This window comes from Sander vitreus, chromosome 18 (assembly GCF_031162955.1).
Source record: "Sander vitreus isolate 19-12246 chromosome 18, sanVit1, whole genome shotgun sequence".
NCBI lineage: Eukaryota > Metazoa > Chordata > Actinopteri > Perciformes > Percidae > Sander > Sander vitreus.
Genome location: NC_135872.1, coordinates 18,443,893 through 18,462,201, shown reverse-complemented (window position 1 = coordinate 18,462,201; position 18,309 = coordinate 18,443,893). Strand labels below are relative to the sequence as shown.

At 41.0% G+C, this 18,309-nt stretch overlaps 1 protein-coding gene across 1 annotated transcript in view; it reads right to left on the bottom strand.

The window, feature by feature from the left end:
* Positions 1 to 1,043: 1,043 nt before the first annotated feature.
* The window catches only part of LOC144533769 (MAM domain-containing glycosylphosphatidylinositol anchor protein 2), a 187,025-nt gene continuing 169,759 nt past the window's right edge, over positions 1,044 to 18,309 (bottom strand). Inside the window, exons 13-18 of the mRNA XM_078275320.1 lie at positions 17,551 to 17,571; positions 14,667 to 14,822; positions 10,077 to 10,238; positions 2,765 to 2,895; positions 2,139 to 2,235; positions 1,044 to 1,132 (exon numbers count right to left, since the gene is read on the bottom strand). Of these exons, the coding sequence (XP_078131446.1) occupies positions 1,044 to 1,132; positions 2,139 to 2,235; positions 2,765 to 2,895; positions 10,077 to 10,238; positions 14,667 to 14,822; positions 17,551 to 17,571 (656 nt within the window). The remainder of the gene's footprint in view (positions 1,133 to 2,138; positions 2,236 to 2,764; positions 2,896 to 10,076; positions 10,239 to 14,666; positions 14,823 to 17,550; positions 17,572 to 18,309) is intronic.

The window sequence follows — 18,309 nt, the reverse complement described above, 5'->3', positions numbered from 1 at the left end:
CAGAGGAAACATGAACAAAGATGTGTTCGATGTTGATTAACACCCAGGCTCACGATTCGGTTTGTAATCTGAAGGCACTTTGTTTCATGGCAGAAAGTAAAGTGGCTTCTGTTCCACAGGCAGACCGCTGACTGAATATTCGAGTCAGGCCTCACTAATTGGACCATTCTCTACTCTCTGCCTGTTCCTCCTCTCCCTCCACTCTTCCTCCCCTCAACACCCCCCTCTCTGCTCTCTTTCCACCTCTCCCTCTCATTTCAGCTCCTGAGCTTCGACTTCTCTCCCCGAACCTCCAGTCCAGCTGTCTGCACCTCCGCTGATTCTTCTGCATTCAATGTTCTGCCACCATACCGTCAGTTGGCCACTTGGCCTCGTGAGCACAGTGTTAAGAGATACATAGGCAGCTACAGGGGAGTACGCAGACAGAACTAATGTTGCCAGAGTCCTTGTTTTCCTACAGTACAGCACCGAGCAGATAAAGAAATGTCAAGGTGTGACGTGAGGCTGGAGTGAAAAAAAAGTGTCGGTGATTGGCATCTGGTGCGAAACAATGAAGATAAAGATACACAGAGAAAGGTCTGATTCCATGTATTTGTAAGGAGGAAATTGTTATTTCCTATTCAAAAAGTCAGCAGTGTCTATATTCCGCCGCCTTCTAAAGATATTTTCATAACTTCATAAAATTGTTCTTGTGCTTTACAAACTGTCCTCCCCTCGACACTTGTGAACTCTTTCGCCAAAGTCCAGGCTTACTCATCGCACGCCTGTCTTTGTGCTCGTAAAGATGTCCAGAGTCCTGCACCGAGGAGTGTTTTCTGTAAAAGAGGTCTCTTTAAAAAAATTAGCGCATCTTCTTTATTACTTTTTGTGTAACTTTTTTTATCATGATTTTTTCTCTCTTTCATTAATTCCGGTCCCTCTGTGGTCTGTCAGAGGACCCCTGCTGCTTTCAGGATGCATGTATCTTTGGTGATTGGATGCCGAGGGTATAGTTCACAGACGGTGGGTCTGAATATTCGCCTCTGAGATGACGGAGAGAAGGGTCACCTCTGACCTTCCAGGAGGGTCATCACCAAGGTGATGCATAGCAGCCATATATGGGAGCATGTGGGCGGAGCCTCGGAGCTGAGATCTGCAAGGGAAGAATAAAAGAAACAGAAATTAATGGTAGCAATTGATTTTATATTCTCCAAAGAATGAAACACAAACACACCCCCAGAAACAAAAAGAGAACAACTGTGTTGGAAGGCATAGTGAGAGTGGTATCAATCTTCTCATCTAACTCTCGGCAAGACAGCAAATACTTTTATCCCCCAAAATGTCGTACTGTTGCTTTAAGGCACAACTGACCTGCATGATCCAATCCTAAAACAGCTACTCTGAACCTTCTTCATCAGTCAGAAGTCACTCATTCAATCAGCCCTCATGAGCTAGTTCTCTATTTGTCCCTCTTACATCACATAAAGTCATGTGAGATTCATCATGTGAGATTGAAATGCATAATTATTGGCATTACTCTGTCCTCAGCCTGGGCGACCACTCCTATAACTCCAAATTAGGTAATGCTGTCACTTTGAATCCCAATGGAACCGAATGAAATATAACTTTGAAATAACTTTATAATAATCTTGCAGTAATAAAAAGAATACGACCAGGATCGCTGGATTCTCTTTTAGAAGCCTGGTTATTTTCAAGCAATGACGTGGAAAATGCCAACAGATTACCCTGATTCATCTATGGCATGTTAAAGGGATGCCTCTGTTTGAGAAGCTTTTTGAAATAATGTCCCTCCAAATATAAAAACGTGAATGAAATTAAAGGAGCAGCATTTGTCTACCTACCAATATCACCATGTCAACTGGAGGCCATGTTCTGTGTCCTGTTTGCTGTTTTTACCTTCTGTGTGGTCCTGCAGCACAAGTACAGCGCTCCACTCAGCCAGCGTGGCTATCATTCATGTGATTACAACACTGTTGTTATGGCAACCGTGTTCTCCCAACGAATTGGTGGGTTCAATGCTGGCAACTGTCTAAGATTAGATCCCCTCTCGTAAATTCAACCTTGTCCAATGAGGCAGAGCGAGAAGCTGGAGCTCAGATAAGAAGGGGTGGAGGAGGCGGAAACATGGTGCTACTCACTGGGCGGTGGGTCTCGACACTCCCCTTCCTCCAGCGTGACATCATCGATGGCGATGTCTCCCTCGATGCCTGGTCCCCGGATACCTTCGAGTACCACCTACAGAGAGAAAAACATGTTTGTCAGATTATATGTTCAGCCTTGGTAGACCACAAAAAAATAAGAAAATTAGCACTGCTTTTAAAGGAAGTACACAGTGTAATTTAGCTAAATTGCACCTTATGAAAAATAACTGCAGGTGGCAAGTGTATGATTCAGTTTTTAATCTCACAAAAATTTTAAATTAAGAACGTGTGTGGTGTTGGAGCAGTTCCAAGTATAAAAGACAATAAAAAAAGACACAGAAGTGCAGCTGAAACTTTAATTACTTTCCACAAATGCAGTCGTAAAATTATAGAGAATATTGCAGTTCTATTTAGAGTAGGCGTCCTGATGGAGTGATACTGCTTTCTCAATAGCAAACAATGTCCACTTCTCTGCTTAATATCACAGCTTGTGAAGTGCTACATCAGTATGCCGCCCCCAAGGGAGCTAATACTTTAACATGCAAACACAGTCAGAAAAGAAAATAGAGGGCAACAAGAGCAATGCTGCCGCATATTGGATTGATTGAATTTTTTGGTCTTACCTGGAAGGATGCTGTCGGATGGATGCTTACTTTTGCCTGCTTCCAGCGGTCACCTTGGTTTCCATTTAGCGACCACGCGGGACCTTCGGAGGTCGTTTGGCCCTTCTGTTTTAGAAGGGCGTTTAGAGTTCCTGCATGAGGGAGAGAGACAACACATACATGTCAGCACGCACACATGCACCCACGCACACACATGGTTCCAAATATTTTAACATCTTGCAGCACTGTACTGTCCAACCTCCAGGCAGTGGACCCACAGCGAGCCATGGATGCTATATGCTAGTGGGCAGTGTGAAAACAATGTAAATTGGCTAAAATCTGAATAATAATTCTAAAATGTTACATGGTACTACATTATAAGGTATTTTTGTCTGTCTTGCAGTCCCCATTCCTCTCAGTTGATATGTTATACACTAAAGTAGGTCATCAGTAGGCTACTCAAGGTAAGCAGTTTGGTCTTTTTTCCCTAATTGATTTCTGTTTGTGTCTATTCTCGCCGATGCCCTCTCTTGTCATCTTGTGTGCTCCCTTTTTTCGGTCTCTCCCACTCTTTATCACTATTCAACGCATATCAAGTTTATTTATATCTTGAGGGAATAAATAGAGACATTATAAGTATAAAAATTAAATAAAACTGCGGTGCAAAAAACCCAAATCTGATCTCACCAATACATCTACTTTAGGACTAAGTACAGAATGACTTATGATAATGAGATTTCCATATTCCAAAAAAAGAAGTCCCAGATAGAACAAAATATAATCTAATAAAACTCTTTTGGTTCAGACGTGTTGTCAAACCACAAAATCATTTCAATCAAGAACTTTGCCTTAACAAGTTAAATGTATGGCATTAAATAGATTATAGAAAAGATCGTGACAAAACTATGTTCAGACAGACCTTGCAGTGACATCAAGATGGACTGCTGCGGTAAAATAGGGATCAATACCATTTACTGGAAATAATGGAGAACTAATCCTAAAGAGATCTCTGTCAAAAACGGGGAAGAATCTTACCAAAGAAGTTAAGTTCATAACAATATGGGTCTTTATGGAGACTTTTTCATTTCCATTAAATATCCTAGATTTTTTATGATTATTTTAAAGTACTGTAACGTTTGAAACTGCAACAATGCAACTGTCTGAGTAATTCTACTCCTATATTTGTGATACCACACAACCACCCAGACTGGAGTAATTTCGGTTTAAAATTGCAAGTGAAATTGGGCTTGGCCTTTAAACTTAATATTCACTACGGTCTCCTGCATTTCAAATGTATATATTCATCTGCATTGGAAGCAGAGCCAAGCAGTAGCAAAGGTGGAACTCAGGTCATATGAATTGATACATTTAATAAGTTGTGATTCTGCAAGCGATGATAAATTATTCTCTCGCTCGTATTAATCCCAATTAATTATCACTAATGGGCAATGTGTGATGAGAATTTCTGGTGAGTGGAAATACCTTCCCTGTGGAGAACAGTTCCTAATTTATCATTAGTTTCAAACTATTTCTGCTCAGTCCGGCTTCCTTTTTTCATCATTTGACTAAAGCTGCTGCACAGGAAGAAACTCCTGGATGTCCAAACCAACTCTGCATTTGAAAATGCAATTTGACAGTTCCATTTAAACTGAATTCATATAACCCTTACAATAACACAGAGGTACTGACTCTTACTGAGACAGAATAGACCATATAGCAGGTCTGAATTGAAGAATCCCCTCAGTGAGACCTTTTGTCTGGCCCCTGGCTTTGATATAAACCACAATTGTTCTCTCAGATGATGACACAGAGTGCAACCACTTTACCCTCCTCTCCAAACCAACTGATTGTGTTAGTTTTTTTCTATTCACCATACAGGAAGACAGAGAGAGAGCGATCAGTATCCTCCAGCAGTGGGCCAGCAGCAGCCAAAGACCCAAATCAAGTTAGCAAGTCAAGTGAATTTCACAAGTATGGAAAGCAGCACCTTTGCGTTGACACAACTGGTGAGCAAAAACAGCAGCGTCTATGAATGCAACTTTGCTTTTGATGCATGGTTGCCTCAGCGAGATGCCTCATTACTGCTCATCTCTGTGAGGAAACGATGGGAAGGCTACACTGCATGTCTCTGTTCATATTCTCTCATCAGCACAGTATACGGTACACTTTCCCCAACGACAGCACAATCTCCAGTGAGAGATGAGCTCTTGTGCAGAACATGACCTGCGGTTTCATCTCCTGGTGAAGTGTTTAGGATGTAGGAGGATTCTTGCTGAGCTGGCTGGCTTATATTCTGTTTGAACTCATCTCGATGTAGGTGGTAATGTCAGTGTCATCACATCCTGAGCAAAGGCATGTGCTGTATATTCTTTGGAATATATACATATTTTTTTAAGGAATACCTGTGGCAGACACTTGTCTGAAAAAAAGATCTGAGGAGAGAGAGAGGTGTGAGTCTGAGAAGTGAGAAATTTGAAATTATGTAGTAAGGACGGGAAGGGGGGGAGAATTGAGGTGCAGACCACCCTCCTCGCTAATGGAAGGATGACTCCATTGCTTCTCAGAAGGTCAGGCTTAAAACAGACTTGCTTGGTGTGCTTTGCTGGAGACTTAATCCTATAAACAAATGTGACACGGGCTCCAAAGGCAAACTTTGATATCCGCTTCAGTAATTAAGTGTGACCTTGTCTCAGGTATCTCCCCGCTAGCTAACTACGGAGGAGTTTCTTTGAGCCGCTGCCACTGTTCTCATCAGTGTGTGGGCAAAACTCCTTATTGACTGATTCTGGCCTTCAGCGCTGCCGTGCCACAACTTGACTGTGACTCACCTCCACAGCACAGTCCCAAAGAGCATCAAACTCCCAGCATTTCAAGAGGGAGCTGTGCCATGTCTGATGGCTTTGTGACTCACAGATCTAAACAGGAAAAAGCCTTTAACTGTTTAAAACAACAGTTCAAGAGAACATATATATACGTGAACATGCATTATTAAGACCATTTGTCATAAGCCTTCTCTTCTTTGGGTAGAAAATATCACAAACCAACATTCCTGAGCTCCTGGGCGAATTTCTCTCACGGCCAGAGAGGCAGAATACTAAATGGAGCGTAGCCATGGAGGATCTGAGCTGGGTTTCAAGTCCTTGACATTTAGCCCATTCATCATAACACGCCACAGTCTGGGCATGGGATCACCACAGACGGGGAGGGCAGGGAAGAGAGGGTCTGGCTGGCGATCAATTTGAGCAAATTGGAAATGTCACGGCCTACTCAACCTCGGCAGGGAGCCGGAGGAGCTCACATCTCCCCGCTGAGTCGCCCTCCGACACCTCTATCCTTATATTCTCTCCACCTCCTTTGTCTCCACCTCTCCAGATGTTTGGTCCGGCCCCCCCACCTGGACACTTCCACGTGGCCTTTCCTCTGAGGACAGCTGAAAAGTAGCCTGGCTAAATTTTAGACCATATGGAGTCCTGCTGTCAACTCAGTGTTGCGCATAAAGGGTCAGTTCCCCCCAAAAACATTAACACAAACACTGTGCTGCTCGTGGTATCAAGTTGTGAACGTAGTTTTGGTTGTATTTGCAGAGTTTTTGAGATATATGTTTTGAGTTGTCTGACACTACTGAAATACAATGGAGGTAAATGGAACTTTCTTTATTGTGCGCAAAGCTGTGAAAATTCACATTTTCCAGAAACAATGTTTTGATTACTCATAATAATCCGTTGAATGTATTCACAGTGATATCTGTGGATTGCACTGTATAAGCAGGAGAGCTCACAGGTTCAGTGGTTGAATTTCTCTAAAAAATGAATGTGATGCTGCATAAAAATGCCCATTAATAATTCCAACACTTACGTCCAACTTTGAAAATAATGACTTTTACTCATATTTAAGCCTATGTATATTATGAATGCAAATAACGGTAATTGAACAAACATCAAAGGGAAATAAAAAAGTTGGAATGACACAAGATCCACAAAAGAAAATATAGCTTATAAAAGATATATAAGCCAGTGCACTGAAAGGAAAAAGCGAACGAAGAAGAGAGAAAGCTGAGGGGGTTGGAGTTGGAGCAGCAGGTCCAGCAGAAGCTCCGAGCGGAGCAGGTGGAGGGTGGAGATGGCGCTGATACCACCGGCGTCTCACTAGAATACTGAGGTAAAGGCAGCCAAATGCTAGCTGTAAACATGTTATCAAAAGAGAGAAGAGTGCAGTTGCCAGCCTGTAGTGATTTCACAGTTTATTGAACATCAAGTTTAATGAGCACAGAACTGAAACTCCCTGTCCCCTCTTTGACTTCATTCACTATCATTGCTCTCTTCCTCTATCGTCACTTTGTAAGTTATCTATTTTTCCATTCTTTTATTTATTTTTTTTGGCGACTAAAAATATGTTTAAGGAAGTAGTATTTTTAGTTGTTTTTTGTGGTGCACTCTCTTTTTGTCAGGTATCACTGTCATTTCCTTTTTAAAGGCACTGAAAACACATTTTCTCAATCAGCTTCTTACTAAGAGTGACAAGGTCCCAAGTGAACACACAACAATCTGCCAAAGTCTCAACAGTTTTGGTTATTTCACATGAGATATATTGGTATCTTTTGTTTATGTCTGTATTTTTTGTCACTGGTTTGTAAAGCTGGGAGAAGGTGATGCTGTGTACTTCCACAATTAAGATTTGACAGTACTTGAATCAGAATCTGATGGCAGTTATTGGGGTGTTTTGCCACTGTCAATCAAATTAACAACATCTGCCACCAAGATTACAGGTTTCCCTGACGTTAGCATGTAGCTACATGTAGCAGTGTATGTTTTGTAAACCCTGCAGTGGCGTGCTTGGAGCAGATGACCACCCAACTGGCTCAGTATGACATCATACCTGGCCAAGAGCAGCGTTCAGAACAGTTTGAAATCTGAGGTTTTGGCTCACAGGGATTTCTTTTAAATACATTTACCATATTACTTGAAGCTTTGACCATGTTTAATATGAACATCCAACATTGTAACATTATAGATATTACAGAAAATGAAAATGAAGATAATAGGTCTCCTTTAAACTCTTAATAAATAATACTTAAGGATGTTTCTGTTTTCAAAACTTTAACTTTGACTTTCTCAATTAGTCATGAATATTTAATGTTATTGAGAGAAACTTTGATTCGAATCCAAGGATTTGAAAATTCCGGCCTAGTGTTAGGATATAAAAAGACACACTGGCAGACAGCTATGTATGCTCGTCACTGTGCGAGTCAGCCTCAAATACCACACAAACTGGGCTCCAAGGCTGCTGTGCTTGTAATTTATGTCCACATTTGTTTTGGATATGAACGGATCACTGAGAATGGCTTGATGGATGCCATAGACATTTTTACCACTGCCAAAAACTGTAGTCGCTAGGCTTCTTTTTTTAAGTTGCAAATGTCAAAGGTAATAGTCCATAACACAAGAGAGATATGTTTGCTAAGAGAGGTGCCTATTCTAGTAGATTAAAATGGGAGACATCTGGTGGCTTGGGCCTAACAGCATATAACCAGTCCAACATATGATTCAACAAAAACACAATTGTGCAGTGACCTAACACACATCAGTTGATGACTGGAAAAAGGTTGTCAGGTTCCAAATGCACCAACACAGGAACCATCATGCATGTGGAGGTCAGTGTGGGAGTTGAATTGGTTTGAGAGGCATTGAAGTGGCTTATATTGGGTCCATTAATATGTGGAGATCAAAGCCTCACTGCCAAAGTAGATCAGACTTCCTAACCCTTGGGTGCTGATTGGGTCGTGGAAGATTTATGAACAAGATTGACTGAAACAGTCCTCACTTTTAGCTCCCTCTATTGTCTTGAAAATGGAGAACTGTAGAATTACTTTTTTTGCACTGTTGTAAATGCAGTGCTTTGAGTGCACAACATGAACTTGCCATCTAACTGCTCTCATGCCCTAAAGCTGCGGTAGGAAACTTTTTTTTGGCGCCATTGAGAAAAAGTTTAATGATAACCTTTCAGCATATTGTAATAAAAAAATTGGTCTAAGAGAAAACAAGACTTCTGCATTTCCTCTTGGCTCTGTATTCAGGCTTCAGAAAATCTAGCCTTCACAGGTCTAACAATCACAGGTCGTTTCAGAAAGAGAGAGAGCGTTCCTATTGGCGGTTCTGAGCTGCAGGAAAAGGTCTTACGCGTCTTTAAATTCTGCTGTTTTTTTGCATTCTACCCACTGCAGCTTTAACAGCATTTAGCCCCCATGATACCAAGATGACCCCACAACCCCACCCAACATTGTCCCTCACCTGCCCTATGAAGCTGTGCAGTAGCTAATGATACAGGGTGAAGCTCAGGCAAAGCAAACACCAATAGAGGCCTTCAACAACATATTATCCAGCCGCTTTTGTGCTAGAGATCCAATCTTTCTCACCATTCCCGAAAGCACAAACACTCAAACAGCTTGCTCTCAGAGCAGGGAGTGCTCACGGTCAGCTGATTGGTTCCCCGGTGAAGGAAGCCTAAGAGTCAGACGTAAGCCACAGATGGCTCATTCAGTCGCTCTGCCATCTTCAAATGGGCCATACAAGGTTGTTATCTACATTCAAAGAGGAATGTAACAGCTAATGCCCAGGACTTGTGTACACACCTTTGAAAGGGTTTGTTGCAAAAATGAGATATATTTTGCTTGAAACATCTGACAGCTGCACTTACAAAATCTTAGCATGAAGGCACAAATCTCCCTGCAGCACCTGCCATGGGGACAAACTCTCTGGAAATTACTGAAATTCTGTTGCTTACAAGGAAAAGTGCTGCCGTTCTCCCTTTTTTTTTTTTCTTAGTGAGTTTTCCTGTCTCACGAACAAGCATTCTTTGACAAATAAAGGAAATGCCCACTGTGAAACACGCAGGTGGCAGACAGCAATTTCAAGATCCCTTAATTTATGTCCCAAAGCCAGTGTGATGTCCCATAGATGCAAGATTTTGCATCAAGCTTTTTTTAAATTTCTAAATAAAATTTCTTGTGTTGTTGCCTTATTGACTGCTATTTAGTTCTGCATAGATAAGAATGAATCTCCTTCATTTAGCAGTGAATTGCCAAAACAATTTAAGTTCCACTTTAAGTTTGTTTTTTCTGCTTAAGCAACCAAAAGCACAGAACAGTGACAGATTCTTTAAGGAACAAGTGTAATTATCCTTTTCTTCATAAGTTCCCATGAACCATTGAGCAATGAATATTAATTAAGATGATATTTTTGGCACTGAATATAGTATGTCAGATTAAACCCAAGAGTAACACAGTCATTTGTTATACAGACTGGGGACAGTTAAGCATCTGAGGAATGCATCTTACCTATGTGTTTTCCATACATGTGGTAGAAGAAGCTGAAGCAGTAGGCAGGTGGGTTGGTGATACCATAAGGGTTTTTAGGTGCTACGTTAAAAAACGGACTAACAAGCCGTGCCTGGTCCCCTTCCTTCCGTGGTCTTGATGTCTCAATGTACATGTAGAAACCTTGAAACACAGGGACACATGAAAACACACATAAGACATATATACAGGAATTGCAAGTAAGATTCACTAGCAGACAAAATATCTTAATATATAAAACCTACAATGTACTTTGTCAGGAAGCGGAACATTTAATTCTGGTTTATTATAGTCTTACACTGCCAGACCTATCGCCACAGTATTGCTGAGGAAGGTCTGGCAACAGGAGCATACACTCCTGGATAGAAGAAAAAACGGTCAGGGATTGTTTGCATTTCTTTAAACCAATCACAATCGTCTTGGGCGGCTCTAAGCTCCGGACGCAGTGACCGTGGCTCTGCAAAATGGTCTCGGGAAGGAACTTGTTTAGGTGGAACATTTGCATCCTGCAAAAGAAAAACTGTTAACTGCTCACACAAAACAGTAACGTGAGCTATTTAAAATAGCTGGATAAATGGTTAAAAGTAATTTGCTCTTACCAGCGTATCGCTGTGTGTATTTTGTCCTTAGCAAAACCCTGCGAATCGGTCCAAAAAACGTCCCAGTTAGAGAGCAAATGCTGTAAACATATTCTTTGTACATCTTTACAATCATTCCCCAAACGAACCAAGAAGGCCTGCCTTGTTGCATGATCCAAATCTTCTTCAGAACTTGCCATTTTCAGTATGTAACATTGCTCAGTGTGTAACGTTGCTAGTACTCGACATCCGCTGGAACTTCCACTCGAACTATCCGGTAAATGAACCGTCGTCGATCCAGACTAGGTTAATACTGATAATTTTGTAGTTTTGGTCATCATTTATCTCAGTTTTGTTAACATTGTACTCCCCTATTCTAGGAAAACAAGCAGTCAGATGTCTATACAGGTTGTAAAAAGACAACACTTAAGCCAGATTTTCTAAACCACTTTATTTGAAGCTAAAACCGAAGGTAACCGCACCCTGAATTGGTAATATTATGACCTATAGTATACATTTTGTGTTGTACAGTATATAGAGTATATTATCTGAATATGCCTTGTTGATGTCCTCAGGACAAAGTCATTATGCCTTGCTGGGAAACTGCACAAACAGTGGATATACCCTTTAAAAAATAGGAGAGCTTATGTTATGTTCAGACTCCCACAACTACTTTCTGACGGCCTACTATACACCCTCAAATTATGTGTCACTGTAAACAGTAGGAAAAAGCGAGGCATCTTTGGTCAGTTGCTTTTTCAGCCAGTCTGTGATAGCATGATGGAAATTAAACTTTCCATATCAGAGATAAGGGGCCAGGCTTTCTATGAAGGACAGTTCTCCTTTTACTAATGGCAATAACCAGGGGCAAATCAAGGCGATAACAATTGGGTTACATTTATGCTCCGATTGGTCTGACAGTCGTGGACAGCCCTCTGATTGTGTCTGAGTCACATGATCTGAAGCCAATCTCTGCCCTGCCACAGGCACAGGGACGGTAGCTAGCGAGCGTCTCCGCGCCCCTCGAGCCAAAATCAAATGGAATATCTCCCTCGGTTAGATCTCATTTCAGATAATTATACGCAAAGAGGAACGGGGCTGGTAATGAAATGCTGGACATTTTGAAACCATTAGGTGATTAAAGCCAATGCATTATTTACCACTTCAGCTGCTGCTACTGCCACAGCACCATAATAGGCACTTATATTCCACCACAGATACCTTCCATCAGTGGATTCGTATAAAATCCTCCGACGGATTCCTGCAAATCCAATTATTTTAATTCATTATTTATTATGTTCTTGAATATTGAATACCTGCACATGTACAGTAACTGACATATTGAATACTAAAATGCCAATTTCTCTGGTTTAGGTACCCATGGAAACAGCAACAGAGACTCAGTTACACGATTATCTTGAACATAAATGATCAAGGCTGCTCATCGTCAGATTGTGCTGCATGGAGCAATAGATGACACAAGGAGTACAGCTGACATCATCTAGTATGCAGTTGGAAACACTTGAATCTTTCTAACTTATTTCAACATGTCAAAAGGGTAAAACCTTTAGTGACATGTTTGCATATATTGTATAATAGGTACAACATGTTGTATTTATGCTATGCTGATTTCATATCTTGTCACGTTATTGAGCAATAACATGATAATGACACTGTTTGCCGGTGCACTGTGGGGATTCATGTATTCATGCATAGATTACATAAGAAATAACCATTTAAATGTGTGCATTCAACCAACGTTTTTCCAATCAAATGAGCAGGTGCAGGATTTTCTGAGCCACACTGACAGCTGGCAAAAATCATAGCTTACATTTATTCCAACAGTTTTTTTCTGAGCATAATTTTGCAATATAATTGTTCATCTATACAGATAAATCCCCAGCTGACAAATTCAATTGAGTGACTTTCTTACTGGTTAGTGAATGTTGATTATTTGTACCTAATTTGCCTTTTAATCTACAGGTATATTACATGTATCTATCTATGTATACGTATATCACCTATTTGAACTGCCATTTGCCCCAGATTTGTAATGTTGTTTGTTTTTAAGTCTTATTTCACTGTTTTTATTTGTATTTCTATTGTTACTTCATTCTTTTTTATTGATTGTTCTTTTTATTGTTACCTTTAACAACTGCACTCTTGTGAAACACGGTGTGACTTTGTTCTGTAAAAGGTGCTTTATTAAATAAACATATTATTATTATTATTATTTTTATTCTCTAAAGGTACATATTTTTGTTCAGTGTCATAGGGTGTTGAGGCCTTTCTCAGCATGTGTTGCGCAAAAGCACAAAGACAAACACTTTCACACTTGCACCATTGTCAATTTGAAGTTCCCAATTCAATTCCAGCTTATAACACATGATTGGACTGTTGTAAACACAAAGTGCCAATCACCGTGCCACCACGAGTATGAGGCTATATTAGGGAATCCTCAATCAAACAATCACCTAACTGACCACTTATCCAAGGCATCAATCAACTAACCATTCGCTAAGCTCCTGCTGCTTAACGGTCAAGCTTTCCCTTCCAGCAGGGCACATACGAGGTTTACAGTGAGGACGGTGGCAGATTCATCATAATTTTTTTTAAGCAGCGCGTCACTGATTTCTGACAAATTTCTTGGCGGATTTTGTTGGCCGATATGCAACTGTTGCTAGCAGATTTAATCACTGCTTGGTAGCAGCTAATTAATGCTAACTCCATGGACGCTGTCTCTGTATGTATGTATTTTAAAACAAGAACCCTGTAAAATTGTCTTTAATGTGCACTTAAACACAAGGTTTATGAGCTAAAAAGACTGAGGCTAAAGCTACATGTCCCCGGCAAACAGCAGCAGCATCATCGAGCTATGAAAGACGGTTCAGTTCCGCATCCTTTCATATTTTTAATACTGTGGATCAAACATTAGTATGTACCTTCTGTCTGTCAGCAATAAAAAACCTCACTGCCCCTCCCGACCAGATAATGTGAGAGACCCACCGTCTTTTGCTGATGTCGATCATTTACGCTATGACAGATTAGTTGTGAATATGCCCAAATTGCTAATTGAGTGGTAAGTTAATTAAATGGTATCCTAATAAACTTGAGTTTCAGTTTTCTCTTTCTGTCCATATATACACACTCCCTCTATCTCTCTGTCTCTCTCTGTCTCTCTCTGTCCTCCTGATGCAGTCGTAGGTTCTGACACGCTCATCATGACAGCTGTAACACCGAAAAAAGACTGCGCTAACAAAGGACTCAGCTTACTCTTAACGTAGATTTGAATGGATGGACCTATTTTTATTTTTACTTATTATTTTCTAGTTTGACAACTTATCTTGACTGAATGCATTGTTTTGTCCCTCCAGTAATAAAACTTGGTTTTATGTTACTTCACTTGGATGTGACAGCTTCACTGTGCATAATAACGTATGTGCAGAGTTTGTTTTCACATCTGCTGACAGGGGGACAGTTTCTCTGTGCTCACCTAAAATCTCTGCAGTTTACAGTGTGGTGTGAAAACCCGAGGCCTTCAGTAAACACTGAGAATGGATTTGTTTAGTCTAGTAGGAGACATCTTGTGCCCACCACAGTTGCATATTCATAGATTCTTGATTGTTGAACAAGGGAAGACAATGTGGAAGACCCATATCAGACAGGTAATGTTATTTAAAGGAGATTATTTTTTATGTTAGAGGATCTTTTAAAGTACTCTTTTGTTGTTCTGTTCTCATCCATCCATCCATCCATCTCTTTGCCAGCTTGTAGTATTTTTAAACAGTATGTTTCTAAATAGGTGGTATGCTAGTTAGCTGAGATTGCTAACGTTTGACTTTAACGTTAGAGCAGATAAACACACTATTTAATTCATTCCTTACACTTTAGCTCTTCAAGTATTGCTTTTACTACAGCTAAGCTATGATTGGATAGTCACTGTCTGGGGAGGGGTTCAGTGAATGGTTGAAGTTAGACTTTTACAACTACTTACCCTGCTTGGAACCACTGCGGTCACCACTGGGCCCGGTGTTGGGCGTATACTTGGTATCGCGGGTAGCAGCGCTGTGCCGCGTCCAATCAAAATCATCATTCTTGTCCTGGGTGAACATGCAGATGGGCTCCTCCTCAAAGCTGCAGTGGAACTCTCCTGGTAAGTGACAGAGCAGAATCAGGCTCTTACATTCACATCATTATAAAAGAGTAAGAAGTTATACACTGCCTTGTAGGTACAGTATCTGTGCAGTGTGACACCTACTGTATATTTATGAGATTTATAAGTGTGTATGTGTGTCTCGGGGGGGATATATATAACAGCAAAGTCCTAATTACACCACACAATCTGGTGAACAGAATTTCAAAATTAAGATGTGACCTTTCGCTGACTGAAGTGGTAACGTCACTGAGTGTGTTTGGTTTTCCCCTGACAGCGAAAGGAAGTCTCTGCAGTATTCTGCAAAATATCCGCAAAACATCCAATGGCAGTGTGTGTGTGTGTGTGTGTGTGTTTCAGAACTGGTTATTAGACGCATAGACCATCTTTTTTTTCATGACTGAAAGTCAAAAAGATTGTCCTCTGTTGTTTGGTAGTGTCTCACTAGTAGGACTCTGTAATCAATTTTTCAATATTGACGCTGCCTTCCTTCATCTCTATCACTCTCCATCTTCTGTATAGCAGGCGTGTTTTCTAGAGGTCGACCGATTAATCGGCCGATTTTTGGCATATTTTTACATAATCGGCATCGGCCAACATCCGATATAAAGCCGATTAATAGGCGGGGGCATCTGCGGGCAGCCTAGTGTTAAAAACATGAATAGCTGACATTTTTTACAGCGCACCCAGACCAGCTGCCTCCAGCCCCTCCCCTCGTGAACTTGCCATGTGTCTCGCACAGTCACTTCAGGCTCAGATACTACCATTAGTAGTAGCATATTGCTGGCGATCTTGCCTTGGGATTAACTGTACTAATAAAACTATACGAAACACTGCGGCCACACCGCTGTGGAAGCTCCCCGAATGTCATTTATCAGAGTCTGGTTGTTACCCCTGTCCGTGGAAGTCTCATCCACTCCTATAACGGAGCTAACTGGAGCTAACCACTAACGGAGCTAATCGTTGCTAACAGAGCCTTCAGTTCTCCGTGCCTGTATCCATTAACTGCATATATGGACTCGAGCACGAATAAAACCCTTAATTTTATTACATTGGCTGGACGAGTTTTAAATTACAACCAAGAGTTGTTTGAATGACAGAAATCTGCTCAGATAAGATCCTAATGAGTGCAACAGGACATGTAACAGTAGGATCCCCAAAACACAGAAACACTTGATCTATGATCTACAATGATCTAACAAACGGGTGAACAAGAACTGACTTTAGAGAGCCCTAGTCGTATGTGATTCAACAGGAGTTAGGAGGAAATAGTGTTGAGATTAATAATAACATGTCACTTTCTGGGAAACTTGCAGATTTGTATTCTCAGAAGTTTAATAAATGCTGCTAAGTGCACTAAACTTCATTTTTTCATTGAAAAGTTTATTTGACAAAGTTTATTTTCTTCTTACCTGTTTCGTTTATTTAATATATTTTTCATACATTATTTATACAATATACAGTATGTTTTTACATAATACATTTTATAGTATACAAGTGTAGATTGGTGATGGCATCGGCCAGAGAAAACCCATATCGGTCGACCTCTAGTGTTTTCCACGGCCCTTTGACTGACATTTTTAAACTAGTGGAGTGTTCAGAGAGGGAGTGAAACTGTCGGATGCAGGCATGTGTTATTATCTGATAAATATTCATTGATTTATTAAAACGTAGCTGGGAGCAGTTTGGAGTGGTGACCTTGGGAGGAGCAGAATCTGCAGCTTCTACTTAGGTAATGGAGGTAACACAGACTGAGGTAGAGTGTGGGTGGATGGACCAAGGGAAGGAAGAAGGGCAGCGATGCTGCGAGGCAGAGAAAGAGATAGAAAGTGAGAGCAGGAGAGAGAGAAGCGGAGGGAAGTGGCTGGGTTGCAGGCACTCCTGACTCTTCTCCTCATAGGCATGCAGATTTAAATGGAGGTCTAGCTCCGGGCGCTAGACACTAACGCCCCCATCCACTGTGAGCTAAACTAAATGTTTTCGCCTTCTGCGCCCAGGAGAGATTTGGAGGAGAGGCAGAGGAAGGGTGGAGAAAAAGGAGGCGGGCAGGTAAGATAGTTTCTTTCAGGGATTTGGATAATGATGTTGGTGATTAGGATGTTTGTTATTATGTTGGCAATGTTTGTGTAAACACCCACCAAAATATATATCTATATAAATAAATAAAGCACAATACACAACAGCACACTGCAGCACAGCAAACAATGATTAAGTGTGGATTCTCAAGGCGTGAATGATGTGAATATGTAAAGTTTCAACAATGAAATGTGTCATAAATGGGACTAAAGAATACAAACAGTACTGCTCACAAAGCACAGAGCGTGTACACACATGCACGCACGTACACACACACACACACGCACGCACGCACGCACACACACACACACACACACACACACACACACACACACACACACACACACACACTAACACACAAAACCTCATATCTCATGCAAATACACTCCATCCAAAATGCAATGTCCTGCGGAGATTTATAGCTCTCAACATGTCGAATAGCCTGATGCAGGTTTATCCAGAATTCCTAAAGGAAGCCTTATTTATCATACTTCATTAAGTGCTACTTAAGAAGGATCTTCCAGTGCAGTGTGACATGTTGCGAGTCAGATCTCTACGGGATGTGCAGTTACTTTGTTCTCACAGACTGCTACGACAAAAGGAGCTCGCTCTCTGACGAGCCATGCTAAGTGAGGTGCACATTACTTACTCAGGTGAGGGTTGATGGGAGCTGTGAAAGAGAAAGGCCAGGGACAGTCATTAGTACAGAATACCTTAGCTGTCTGTCAATACGTGAGACACTTCTTAAAAGGGAACACGCACGTAGCAGTACAAGCACTCAAACTGTCACACTTTAAAAATGTTTGGCTGGTATAATGTGCTCCACCACAGGTTACACAGAATACAACAAAAGCATGCACACAGTAGCTGTGCTATTAACCTTTTCGCCCTGCTGTCATCTACTGTTTAGGCACAGAGCTAATACAAGTAATGTACAAAACTTCCAGCTTGCACACTTTGCTCAGTGTTCTACTGTCATAAAAACTAAATGAAAGAGGCCCATGGGAAACATGGGAATATTGTCCTGTGATACTAAAACACTCAAAGCATATTAGAGTGTGTACGCACCATCTTCGTCAGGCTCTATTGCTTCCACAGTGTGCAAATAAAAAGTATAAATATAAACACACAGCTAAACAGGAAGCAATCCACTGGCACGCACAATGGAATCATTATTGAGCAGACAAAAAGAGAGATGTCTGGGATTTATAGTGGAAAAGGGGACAGCCGTCCTCTGCCTTTTATCAAATGTAAAAGACAGAGGGATTAGGAAGACCAGCCTGACCGCATTAATAAGCTTATAGCGCAACTGCTTATCATTATTGCCATTTACCGGCATTGCTGATGTTCTTGTTGAAGGTGACTTCCATTTAGAGCACTAAGCCTATTTTATACTTCCATTTAGAAG